Source organism: Pelmatolapia mariae, linkage group LG12 (assembly GCF_036321145.2).
Source record: "Pelmatolapia mariae isolate MD_Pm_ZW linkage group LG12, Pm_UMD_F_2, whole genome shotgun sequence".
NCBI lineage: Eukaryota > Metazoa > Chordata > Actinopteri > Cichliformes > Cichlidae > Pelmatolapia > Pelmatolapia mariae.
In genome coordinates this window covers 2,870,338-2,883,375 of record NC_086237.1, presented here as the reverse complement: position 1 = coordinate 2,883,375, position 13,038 = coordinate 2,870,338, and the positions used below count along the sequence as shown (strand labels likewise).

The 13,038-nt window shown below is 40.1% G+C and overlaps 1 protein-coding gene across 1 annotated transcript in view; it reads left to right on the top strand.

The window, feature by feature from the left end:
- Positions 1-10,504, top strand: part of adamts3 (ADAM metallopeptidase with thrombospondin type 1 motif, 3) — a 149,347-nt gene extending 138,843 nt beyond the window's left edge. The window contains exons 20-22 of the mRNA XM_063490591.1: positions 1,325-1,532; positions 3,694-3,811; positions 6,858-10,504. Of these exons, the coding sequence (XP_063346661.1) occupies positions 1,325-1,532; positions 3,694-3,811; positions 6,858-7,327 (796 nt within the window). The 3' untranslated portion in view covers positions 7,328-10,504. The remainder of the gene's footprint in view (positions 1-1,324; positions 1,533-3,693; positions 3,812-6,857) is intronic.
- The last annotated feature ends 2,534 nt before the right edge of the window (positions 10,505-13,038 follow it).

The following is a 13,038-nucleotide window of genomic DNA, read 5'->3' as shown; positions in this document are numbered from 1 at the left end:
TGAAATGCTCGCAGTCACTTAACCCTTAAAAATATGCAAAAAACCTCATTTTTCTCTGTTAAATGACTCTTACTGCCTATTTAAACATTATTATGTAGCATTTTTGTCCTACGTTGAACAATAATGTTTCTTAACACATGCAAAAACAGAAATACCTGCTCATATAGTGCCTTCATAGAGCTTGGGAAATCTTTGAGAAATGAAGTGCATTCAGAGACCTGCTAGTATATAGATTAGAACTAATGGAAATCTAATGTAAGAGGATTCATGCCGAATTTTAAATGTTTTTATTGATTTATGTGGAGGCGTCAGCAGCTTTCTGTGCTGATGGCGTCTTTTGTCTGAGATGTTTGTCTGCGCTCAGGCTTTCTGTTAACAAACATTTCACCTCTGCATACTAATTCTCTGTAAGAAATCTTCTCTTCATCGTCAGTGAACAGTGTATCCGAGCCTGCTCCTGGATTCCATGATTTATTTATTTATTTATTGATTGCTTCCTTCCGTGAAAACTCGACATAAATCGTTTCCCATTTTTCCTGCCCCTTTTCCTCCGTTCAGAAATCCCTTCCTGTTGTGACAGGCCGCATCTAAAAGTATATTTTAACTCAATAATTTATTCACTGCCGATTGATGTATGTAGCAGATTTAACCATCAGTCTTTCTAATATCACTCAGGGGAATTTCCACCTTCCAAAAAGATGTGACGTTATTTTGGAAATCTGCAATAAATACTGCTCGCCTGATTTTTAACCTCAGAAAATCAATTGTTAGTTTTATTATGAAGCATGTTGGTAATTTTTAAATTATGTTCACAGTTGAAGGTATGATTTGATTGGATTTAAGGTAGAACAGCTGGACACTGGTACTGGTCTGTTGTGGTGAGCATAAAGGTACAGCTATTGGTTTAAATGGCTGACCTGCATTCCTACTTTGACATATGGCAGCGAGGTCATGACTAAAAGGTAAACTGATACATGCAGCAGGAAATAGCTTCTCCAGAAGTCTAGAGATGTCTCGAGGGAGCTGATATTCAGAGGAAATGGTTTAAGCAACCAGTAGGAGAGCCTGAAGCAGACCTAGCATACTCTGGAGAGTTTATGTCCGCTGGCTGGTTTGGGAGCATCTCTTTATCTCAGTGAAGAGACCTGTAGATATCATGGCCAAGAAATTCAGTTTTCTTTCTGTTTTTATTTCATTGTTTATTTATTTTTTTATACAGCATATTATTGGAACTGGTCTCTTTTAAAATGTGTACCCCTTGTGTTTACATACTCAGTGGCAGTTACCAGGTGACGTCAGTGATCCTGTGTTGTTTTCCCTGCAGATGGATCTCAGAAGAATGGGAGCACTGCACCAAAACCTGCAGCAGCCTAGGCTTTCAGATCCGAACCGTTCGCTGCGTACAGTTCCTGCATGATGGCATGAACCGCTCCATCCACAGCAAATACTGCAGCGGGGAGAAACCCGAGAGTCGAAGGCCCTGTAACAGAGTACCGTGTCCTGCCCAGTGGAGGACCGGAGCCTGGTCAGAGGTATCCACTGAATGTATTTGCTCTTCGGGGCGGGGGCCATATTTTCATGTTTCAGATCTTTTTAAAAAAGGTAATGCAAAAACATACAAAATGCAGTATTTAAATATTCATTTTATTTATTAAAATAAAAAACAAACAAATATCCAAACCTACCTGAACCTGTGTGAAAAGTAATTGCCTTCATTTTTGGAAAGTGGAGTTCAAGTTCACTCACCGCTCCCAGACCTGCCGTCTGACAAAGTGCAGCAAACTAAACACCACATCATTCCACGATATAAAGAAACAGCTGAGAAACCAACTCACTGACATCTGTCACTTTGGAAAGGGTTACAAAGACCACTGCTGACCAAAAAGAATACAAAAGCTCGAATCACATCTGCCAAAAAACATCTGGATCATCCCCGAGACTTTTGGGAACTGACAAGACAAAAGCAGAACTGTGTGGAAGGTTTGAGTCCCGTTACATCTGGCTTCAAGCTAACAGTATTTTATTAAAAAACAAACAAACATCAGACGTGGTGGTGGTAGTGCGATGGTATGACCTTAAACAGGCCGTTCATGTTTGCAAACCCTCTAGGAAAGAAGTGTGGCCTAAATTCCCTCCACAGTGATATGAAACACTCATTCCCATTTATTTGTTTGATTGCTTTCTGCTGCACAATCAGTTATTAGGTTTAGAGGACTGCTACTTTGTCACGTTGGGGCAGGTAACTTTGGATGATCTGAAACATGTTAAATATGCAAAAAAAATGAAGAAATTACTAAGGTGGCAAATATTTTTCACGGCACTGGGTATGAGCTTGAAAAAGCCATTTTCTTTTGAGTCGCAGCTGAAAGAGTCACAGCTGAAAGAGTCATTTATATTTGCTGTTCGTCTTTGATGTGAGGGTGAAGAATTTGGTCCCAGACTTTTGTGACTGATTTCATTTTTAATGTAATGTTGTTTCCTATTACCGAATGGCAGCTAAGCTGACATAGCAGGGGTTTCTGATCCCGAGAGGATAATGTACAAAGAATCAGGCATCTGTAATATTTAATTTAGAGCCGTGTCGCATCTGATCTGGAAACATGTCAGTTTTACAGCCTGCACTTCCTCCAAATGAGACCTTTAAAAACCACATCAAAGAATCCAATAAATCAGGCGTCCGGCTGAGTGGCCCGATGCAAATAAGAGCTAATAAGATGTGTGTCTTTGTGTTAGTTGTTCATTTGTGTGGGTGGGGTTTTTGTAACATGATTGGGCTACAGCTTCTGATAAGCAATATATATATATATATATATATATATATATAGTATATGTACAGTTAAGCTGTGAGTGAGAGTAGTGGTGCAGTTTCTTTAATTATTTGGTGGTAAATTAAAGATGTTTGTAAATCATAAAAACATGTTTTTTTACTTCTAGGGTGATGGAATATGTTCGGACAAAATCTCATGAAATTAGCCACTTACCGTGTTCATTAAAATACCAAAACTCAAACTTTTTACTCGCAGTTTTCTGTGTTTTCATGCACGAGTTTTCAGTTATTTTGCTGACATTTACACTGAAGCTCACAGGAGACAAAGATCCACCAATTAATTAATGGTGTGTTTGCTGCTTCACCAGTTCTCACATTATTAATTGCAGTTTAATTTGAGGTTTTGATGTTGTCTTTCTAACCAATCACAACTGAAGGGAAACATTTATTTCTGGTCTCAGTGGCAAAACTTAAAGGTTGGGTAAAAAGCCATGTGTCACACACGGGGCCACAGGTGATGCGATTGATTGCTTAAATATTGCAGTCTTGCAGGTTTCTCAATAAATTATTCAAAATGTTGTAACAGAAGAAGCCCGAGTAATAAAGAAGAAAGAGGATCTCTCCACCTGGGCCTGTTGAGATTTCAGGTGCTGTTTGGCTTCATTTGAGGGCTTTAAGTTTGTTAATTCACCAGACTCCCTGGGTACAGTTAGTCAGGCACAAAATAAAGATGTCACTGAAGCGAAGGGCAAAGTGAGACTCCAGTAATCTAGCAGACAAAATACTTTAGTTGTGTGATGTATTCCCAGGATAGTTTTCTGACATATAAAACTCTGAGGAAAATAAGAAGTGTGGTTTCTTTTTGAATATTAAACCTGAAGCGGATTTTCAGCTCACTTTTCTTATCTTTTCGAACTCTTGCGCAGTGTTCTGTGACGTGTGGAGAGGGGATAGAAAGGCGTTTGATCACCTGCCGGATTGGAGATCAGTGTAACGGAGAAAAGCCTGAAAACGTGAGGCCGTGCAAACCTGGACCCTGCCACGGTAAGAATGTCTGATGGTGCAATCCTCGTAGCAAACATGCAGTGTCTTCTTTTAATTTACTCTATTAACATTTCAGCACATTGTACTTCTCTCCACATAATCAATAATTCCAACATGCCAGTCTTTCAGTCCAGCAGGTCCTCTAGACAAAATACATAATGCATGTCATTTGCTCTTACTTTTCGAAAACCTTCATTTTAGCAGATTACATGTCCTTGATAAAAAAATAAAAAATCTTGCATTTTCCCCTGACCTCGCAGCCAGCCGATGGTTTCCATTTATTTTTAAATGAAAAGGAAAATCAATCAGCAGCCCCTCGAAACGGGCTCGGGTCTTTTTAATTCAAAACAGTGAACATCAAGCCTGCAATAATTCATTAGAAAGTACCAACATTGTTCACTGGTGAGTGCAGTTCATGACCAGGTAGATGGAAGCATCTCTGCTGACATCACAGCAACAGTAAAACTTCATTTAAGGATTTCCCGTGATTGATTAGACTTTGAGTTTTGTGCAGCTTCAAAAATGAAATCAGTCACTGCTTGAAGGAAGAAAAATGTATTCAGATGTTAACAGTACGTCCCTTTACATGCTTTTATTGACTGAAACGTGCCGTCCTGTCACGCTTTCATTTTAAGTAATTTCCTTTAGTCATTTAAAGCCCAGACAATGACATTTGTGAAGAAATAACACATTATTACTCTTACTTTGCTGCTGCATCTGACCTCAGGAATTCACATGATAGAGTGGGGCCAGGTCATGATAGGCCAGGTTTCACAATGAGCTCACCCGAAACCCTGGCTGATTGTGACCCACACCTGTTTTCACACCTTGGCTTATGTGATTAGGTAGAGTATCATCAGGGGGTCCTTTGTCCCTCTTTGGGGGGACACTCCCACTGGGTTTAAATCTGGGACTCTCCACCATTTGACCCTAGAACTGAAGAAGCTTCTCGGATGAGAGGAGAAACGTCTTCAAGCAAGTTAAAGAAGTACAGATGCTTTTCTTTCCAAGCTCCTTAGATACGAGGTTAGGCTACGTTTTCCGGGACATAACGTTGGTGTAACACGAAAATCTCCTATAAGGAGATGAGATTGGAAGTGAAAGGTGCAGAGGTGTCTTAATCTACAAATAGAAACATACAAAGGCTAATGACAAAGTCTGCTGCTGTTGGTTGTTTTAAAACATGCTACGAGCACACCTTTCTCTTAGAAGAAACCTTTTCGAGATGCTCCAAAAGATTCTTTGTTCATTAATCTGCAATGAGACAAGATGTGAAGGAAGTTCGCCAACAGTCCTGCAAAGATCTGTAAAGCGTATAAAAAGAAGAATCTGATGTTAACATACAAAAACCTGCAGAAACCTCTACAATGAAATAAAAACCATGTTATATGTCCAGTGTAGAAAAAAAACCCTCAAAGGCTGTGACGTTATCTGTATTTTGGCAGATCTCAGTTTTTCAAAAGAACTGAATGTTCCACACAAGATTTCTAGGATAGCGTTTAGTGAACAGATGTGACAAAAGTGTAACTCTTAAGCTACAGTGCACACCAAAGCATGCAGGGTCTGGGTGACTTGTATTCAATAAAAATAAAAAAACAAAAAACAAACTCAAGGCAGGAGGCTGGCTTAGCGTTTAGGAGACGAAACATCGTGTTAAAGTCAGGACGATTGAGATGCTGTGACATGATTGGGGGCTGTCCAGTGATGTAGATGAAACAGTCTGGTGTCTATGAGAAGCTAACATAGGCTGCTGCTGCTGAAGGACGTTTAACAGGGTACTAAAATCAAGAGTTTACCTATTTGTACAGCTGTGACTGGACGTGATCACAAACATGAAATTTACACATTGTGTGTCACTATTCTAGGACAACGTGGGGTGAAAAAAAAATGAGACAAAAACCCCCAAAGCATTGTGTTTGTTTACAACAGTGATGAAAATCAGCAAAAAAGGAGTCCATACAGAATCCTGCCAAATCCAAAGGAATAAAAAAACTTTTCATGTAACTTATTCTAATTTTAATAACCCGCGCCAAGCCTCTACGTGGCCTTTCCTAGACAGCACACAGATTTTTAAATGAGCGTATTTTATTGATTGTGTCAGTGGAAGTGCATGTCATTTGTAAATGTCGCTGCATGCTCTTTATGCGAAACATAAATGCCAAGTCAGTATTTAAGTTACAGGGATAAATCTCAATAAAAGTAATCATAATAATAATAATAATGTAGCACACTCATAAGTCGGCGAGAGCACATTAAGCTCTCTGCAGGGTGCATTCCAGCTATTATATATGCATGTATTTATTTTATCTGTGCATGCTGTGGATGGGTTTATGCAGAACATCGTCCCCTACTCAAAAAGGAAAAGAAGAAGAGGAGGTTTGAATGAACAAAACGTCTGTGGTTTGTTTGGCCTTTAAAGAGGGCTGACGCTGCTGTGTGATTATTACCTTTACTTTAAATCTTTACCATGTTGCCGTGCATATTTATTTATAATTTTAGCAGAGATAAAGGTACTTATTTTGCATTTTTGTGTTAAAGGGCAGCAATTGAATGTCGAAATATTAAACAAGGTAAAAGATCTTTCTTATTAGACCTGAGACATTTTCATGCATATGCTGAAAGAGTCTTTGAGGTCTCTGGAAGTCGTTTTAGGACAGATGTAAGTCTTGTTAAGCAACACTCAGCAGTTATTATTTGTTAGAGAAACAAAAGCAGAGTGTGACTTGAATAAAGTTCTGGTGCCTGAAAGCATGAGGGGGATGAACCGGAGCTAACACAAAACACGCTTGGAATTGGTTTGTGCAGTAGTAAAGGGAACTGGGTCACATCTTCTGTCTAGGCGGAACAAAATGAGCATCGTTATGCTGAATGTACAGTTAGAATGTGCACAAACACTTTCTTTGCTGTCAGTCTCTAATTAAAAGCAATGCCTCTGCGCTTTGTAAGGCATCCCTTTCTGCTTTTCTGATCCCTTTCCAAGGCCATTTAAACTTTTCAGAGTTTTGACACTGCAGCCAGCTTACACTGTATGCTCTTTGACTTACAGATGAGCCGTGTAATGGGGACAAATCCATCTTCTGCCAAATGGAGGTATTAGCGAGATACTGCTCTATTCCAGGCTACAACAAGCTGTGCTGCGACTCCTGCAATAAGCGCACCGGAGCCCTGTCTATGTTCTCGGAGGCGGCCGAGACTGAGGAACACATTCGCTTCGGATCAGCCTCGCAGCTCCTCGAGACATTAACGGCCGCAGTAGCGGCCAACGGCACTCGCGGTGGGAAACAAGGCACGGGCAAAGGATCCGCCACATCGGGCGGTGCAGCGAAACACGTCACCACGCCTGCTCCAGTTAAGAAAACCCCATCAAAGATCACTACAGCACCAAGGCGGGTTCCACGACATGTGGACCTCACTGACAGGAAGCTGTCCACCCAGGCTGGTCCTGCTCAGGGTCAAAGGTCAAGCAGTTTGATGGACAGTCGGCAGCCTGTGGCATATTCTGAAGTGGAGCGATGAAAGTCACAGCTTTTCCCTTTAGGACTCGTAATGTACAGTAGATAATCCAGCTTCATCCTGAGTCTTCTCACACCAGAAAACACTACAGAGAAAGAAAGAAAAGTGCTGGTTCGCTTTGTAAGAATTTGACCCCGATACGGACTCTAAATATCTCTTTAACCACCTGCAGTGAGCTTCCAGATTACTGAGGCTGAAACAGCCGTGCTACTTTGCCCTCATACTTCTATATTAGTATGAGACAAATATGAAATAATTTCAAGGTGTAGGGGCACGTGAGCCACAGGGAGTTTTCATCCGTGTCAAATGAAAAGCTAAATTAAGTTCATAGTGAATACTTTCAGGGATGCAAAACAGCCAAAGGACAGTTCAGTATTCAAAAGATGTTTGTTGCTCTGACTCATATATTCCCGATGTCTGACATTTATTTCATTTTATCACCTTGTTCACTTGTTCAGGCAAATATTTCTCTAATGTCACCTGCACAGTGAAAACTGAGAGAACAGGTGGAGGAACGTGTCTGCATTCCCCCTCCGGACTGAGCTGTCGCCTGGTCTCGTTACTGAATAAACCAGGACCCTGTTGCCTGCAGAGCAGCTATGCTGCTGCAGATATGCAGAGAGAAAATGTCAGCAGGTGCAGAGACCAGAGCTAATTCAGCTGTGTAGCTTTAGTAGAACTCAGAGTATGGAAATAGATGCAAGAATTGGTTTAAATGCCTCTTGTATTTCAGTTCATTTAAAAAGTGACTCCACTAAAGGCCATGTTTGCCACATTGGTTCTTTTTGGATAAATCTCAGCTTTACGATGCGTTTTAATTGATTGCATCCATATGTTATCCCTACATTGTGACCTTTGAGGTAGATGTCAGAGTTTGGTATAATTTTAAAATTAACAATAGTCAAAGCCAGATCATCTGATACAGCTGAGAATTCCCACTACTTGAATGTTACAAACTGCCAGTTTTCTTGCCAGAAATCTAACTCTAAAGCTCGACTTACAGAAAGTTCAGCCGTTAAAGTATTCAGTGAAAAATTATTTACCGTACTTTAAGTGAATATGAAACACGACCAGAGATAAATTTCCCCAACGCACTATTTATAAAGCTTCCTGTAAATGCTGTACATGAAAATATCAGTATTATTTTAAGAAAGTGGGATGCTTTCAAATACATTTTTAACCAGTTCTAACAGATGTCGGTGCCAATGTTTACCCTTCCAGGGACGGTGCTGTTCACATGGGTAGAAAGGGATTATTGACTGATTATTGATATAGCTTTCCTTTCAGAATGCCATGAAGATTTCTGTTATAACTTAAAGAAAAGTCAAAGTGCAGAGAGATGAGATGTTTGATACCATTCTGATATTTGCATTGTAGGAGCAATTAAGTAGAGCATACAACACTCAGGTCAAAGGACCAAAATCATTCATAATACATGTAAAATGTGTTTTTACTTTAGCCTCACTTTTACGGTGACTTTTTGTTAACCCACTCTTCTTTAATAGGTACACCTGTGAAAAGAAATGCAATCTGATATCAGCACACTGCTATAAATCCTTTTCCTATGAAGCTTTCTGTTTGTGTTTGTTATTGAGGTCGTAGAGGGCAGTGATGTGGGAAGGAAGGGAGGCAGTTTATGTAGCCTACACATCCTCGCTGCCTGAAACCTCCATAATCAGGTAGAATTATAAGAAGCTTTGGGGAATGTCAGCAAAGAGTGAAAATCTAAATGATGAATTGTTAGCAGAACTGCTGTGTTAGATTGCATTTGCATTCACAGGTGAGCCTAATAACTAAAGCTGCATTAGTTGACTTTTGACCACTAGGGACCAGACAAACTCGAAAACAAATACAGCAATGCAGACATTATCTTTAACTTTTAGACACATTAAATATTCTGCCCCTGCAATGAAGTCCAACTTATATTAGCTCAGGAGTCCCCGCCATCTCTCACTTTCTTCACCATCCAGCTGTTTGTTCCAGCTGTGCTTTTAGCTTTTTTATGAAGAGCTAAATGTAATCTGTGAGTACTGAGCTTGGAAAATTGATCAACCCTTTCACAGTCTGCCAATATAGAGCCATGTTATTCAGTTTTAATATAAAAATTGCTTAATGGCCCTTGGAGCTCGTTAGATCCTTTCATGATTAGCCTGAACAAGGTGCTCTGGTACGTTTTATGTTTGCAGGAACAAAGCTTTGTTGTAAGTACAATAAGCTGGAATTTTTAAAAAAGACTCTTACTGTATGTGGAACATATTTCTTTCCAAAGTATTCTCTAAATGGCTTTTTTAATAAGGTGGAAAAAGGTTTTGGAGACAGAAAGCTATTTATTTAAAAGAGGATTTCCTTGCAACCACCATGCATCTGACTGCAATAGCAAAAGGCACAGATTTGTGTTTTCAGCAAACAAATAGCTTGCAACTATCCACACTCAGTCCTGTGTGCCAATGTATAGAACATGTATATAGCATTGAGTGCATAAATATTTATTGAAAGTTAAAGGGTTCTGCTCTGTTGTCACAGCGTGTGCAGCAGCCGGCCGATAAGCTGCATTGGATAAACCATTGAAAACTGATCACCTCTTTCTCCGGTCATATTTTCACATTGGAAGCAGATTTGTGCTTGTTAACAAACACACTAGACTAGAAATGACATTGTTTTTGCAAACAATTAGATGTAAATATACATGCTCAATTTTGAGATGTTTTACTTGTCAGAAAGCTGTTTTTTCACAGCTGTTTTGTAGAAGTCTTTATCCGAGTCGTTGCAACACAGCAGCGTGAACTGACCAGACAGATGCTTTATTTTAACCGATAAAACATGAATAGCGTAGTACCAGTAAAGCTGTTTTATGCTGTTTGTAGTTGGCAGTATTTTCATTTTTCTCCCCAGTTCTTTTCACATCATTTACTTGCTGCCTATAAACACTGCTGCTAATGCTATAGAGAGCTTGTAATGATAAATAGAGTAGCCGTAGATGTTACTTTGACAATCCCTGAGCCTCAGACAGCTGTTATTGCATAGGATTTTCCATGTACTGTATCAATACCCCTGTGCTGTCCATGCATTGAAGTATTGGATTGTCATGAACGCAAGTCACTCTCTGTTCTATTTGCTTTACTATGTATTTGTGTAGATTGAAGTGTACACTACTGATGCTGTTTGTTGTAATGGGGAGCACATAGCAATAAAAGATATAATTATCTAGTCTGTGTTCTTGCCTTCGGCTCTTTCCACCATTGCTTTTTCTTCTGGGAAGTGAAGTGATGCAGAAAAAAGAGATATTCCTGGTATGTTGTAATGACAGTAATGTAAAATAAGCCCAGAGCTCCTGCAGTCTGTATAACATCCTGTCTATCTTTGGATCCACGTTTCTGAAAAAGAAAGCAGTTGTTCAGAACACGACATGCACACAAAAAACCACGAAAGCATATTCAGAGATTTTGATCATCATGCTTAATTTCTTTTATTAACTAAAAGACCAATCATGTGTCAGCAATGGGTTCCCTGCTATTGGCTTTTTTAATGAAATCCAGACTAAAAACATAACATTATATCACTTTTCCTTTTCAATGACACTTAAGCCATTTTCCTGTACTCCAAAGTCTTCGTCTCTTTCAAATTAAAAGCCAACCAATTACTTATTGATCACAGCTTCCTGCCTTTTCCTTGTATCACAATTAAGTGATTGTTTAATGTTTTGAGTTATTTGCAGTTGCTGGCAGGAGATTGATAGATGCCTTCTTTTACATGTACAGTATGAGGGGAGCTTTGGAGGCAGTACGCTTAATTTATCATAAAGAAGAGAGAAAAAGAATTTCCTGGTTTTAAAAATCAAAATAAATGTTAGAGATCCCTCAAAGTGTCTCTTTTGTTCTTTGTTATCTCGTCTAAACAGATATTTTGTAAAGCTTGGAAACACTGTTTATGCATGCTTAAAAATATACACTCATTATTGCATTCTTTTGTTCTGCTCACAAGTTCTTGTATAGTGTTTTGGTCCATGATTTTCTTTGGGGATATTCTGTCTTGTGTTTATTTCCACAGTCTCTCCTTGTTTTGTTTTTTTCCTGTATGTCAGTTTTGGTCCTACTCGTCTGAACCCATTTTATTTCATTGATAGCTTTTTCCAGGGGAATCACCTGCTCTCAGACTAATAAAGGCGCTAACTGGGACCCAAAAGTGATTTAATAGAAAAAACTTGTACTTTTATTTCCACAAAAAAATCCTTTTGCATAATTGTTTGAGCACAAACCATTCTGACAAAGATTTTGCCTGTGTCCAAATAGCATGTAATTAATTAACTGATCTTGCTTTTTACAGCATGCAGGAAAACACAGATACAGCTGTTGGCCTGCTGCTCCGAGGCAGGGCTGAGGTGGATCAGGCATAAGATTATGACCGCCTTGTTAATCTTGTGTTGTTCCCACTTTTGCTGCAAAAATAGACCTGACCTATTGAGGCATGAACTCCAGTAGACCCCTGAAGGTGTGCTGTGGTATATGACGTTATCATCAGATCCTTTCAGTCCTGCAAGCTGTGAGGTGGGGCCTGCATGGATTGGACTTGTTTTTCCAGCACATCCCACAGATGCTCGATTGGATTGAAATTTGGAGAATTTGGAGGCCAAGTCAACACCTCAAACTCAGTGTTGTGTGATGTAATAATAATCGTGATTCACTGGACTGGGCCACCTTCTTCCGTTGCTCCGTGGTCCAGTTGTGATGCTCTTGTGTCCATTGTTGGGGCTTTTTGTGGTGGATGGAGGTCAGCATTGGCACCTGGACTGGTCTGCAGCTATGCAGCCCCATACGCAGCATGCATGTAATGTTCTGTGTATTCTGACAGCTTTCTGTTAAAACTAGAATGAAGTGTTTCAGCAGTCTGAGCTACAGTAGCTCATCTCTTGGATGGGCCAGCCTTGCCTTGTCCGACCATGACCCTGTGGCTGGGCCACCACTGTTTCTTCCTTGGACCACTTTTGATGGATACTGACTCCTGCAGACTGCAAACACCACACAAGAGCTGCAGTTTTGGAGCTGCTCTGACCGAGCCGTCTACCCATCTCAATCATTGCAGTATTGCGTCCAAATCGCCAATCATTTTTCCTGCTTCTAACTTTGAGATGTTCACTTGCTCCCCAGTATATCCCACCCAACAAACAGGCGCCATGATGAAGAGATAATCAGCATTATTCACATCACCTGTCAGTGGTCGTAATGTTAGGCCTGATCAGTTTAAACATTTGCTGCTTCTTTCAGCTGTGTTCCCTTTAGGGGTCACCAGAGTGGATCATTTGCCTGCTATCCCAGCATCCTCCTCTGTCACACCAACCTTCTGCACCCCCTCCTTCTCTACAACCATGAATCTTCACTGAGGTCTTCCTCTTTTCTTTCTACCTCTCAGCTTTATATTCAACCTGGATCTACCATCTCTTCTTTGCACATATCCAAAGCATCTCAAGAGCTGAGGGTTTTGATCGATTTTTTTTGTTGAGTTGCTGTAAGTGCCACTCTTCTGTTTCAGTAGCTATTATCAGCACACATTCTGTATCTTTCGCCCAGCAAAGTGCTTCTCCTAGACATTAAATGGAGTCGGGGGAGTGGTGGAGACATCCACAGGTGCAGGATCCTGCAAGTGTAAAAGCTGCAATACAACCTGTTTCAGCCACTGTGCTTTCATGTCACTTGTGTTGTGTGTTCATAGAAATGCAG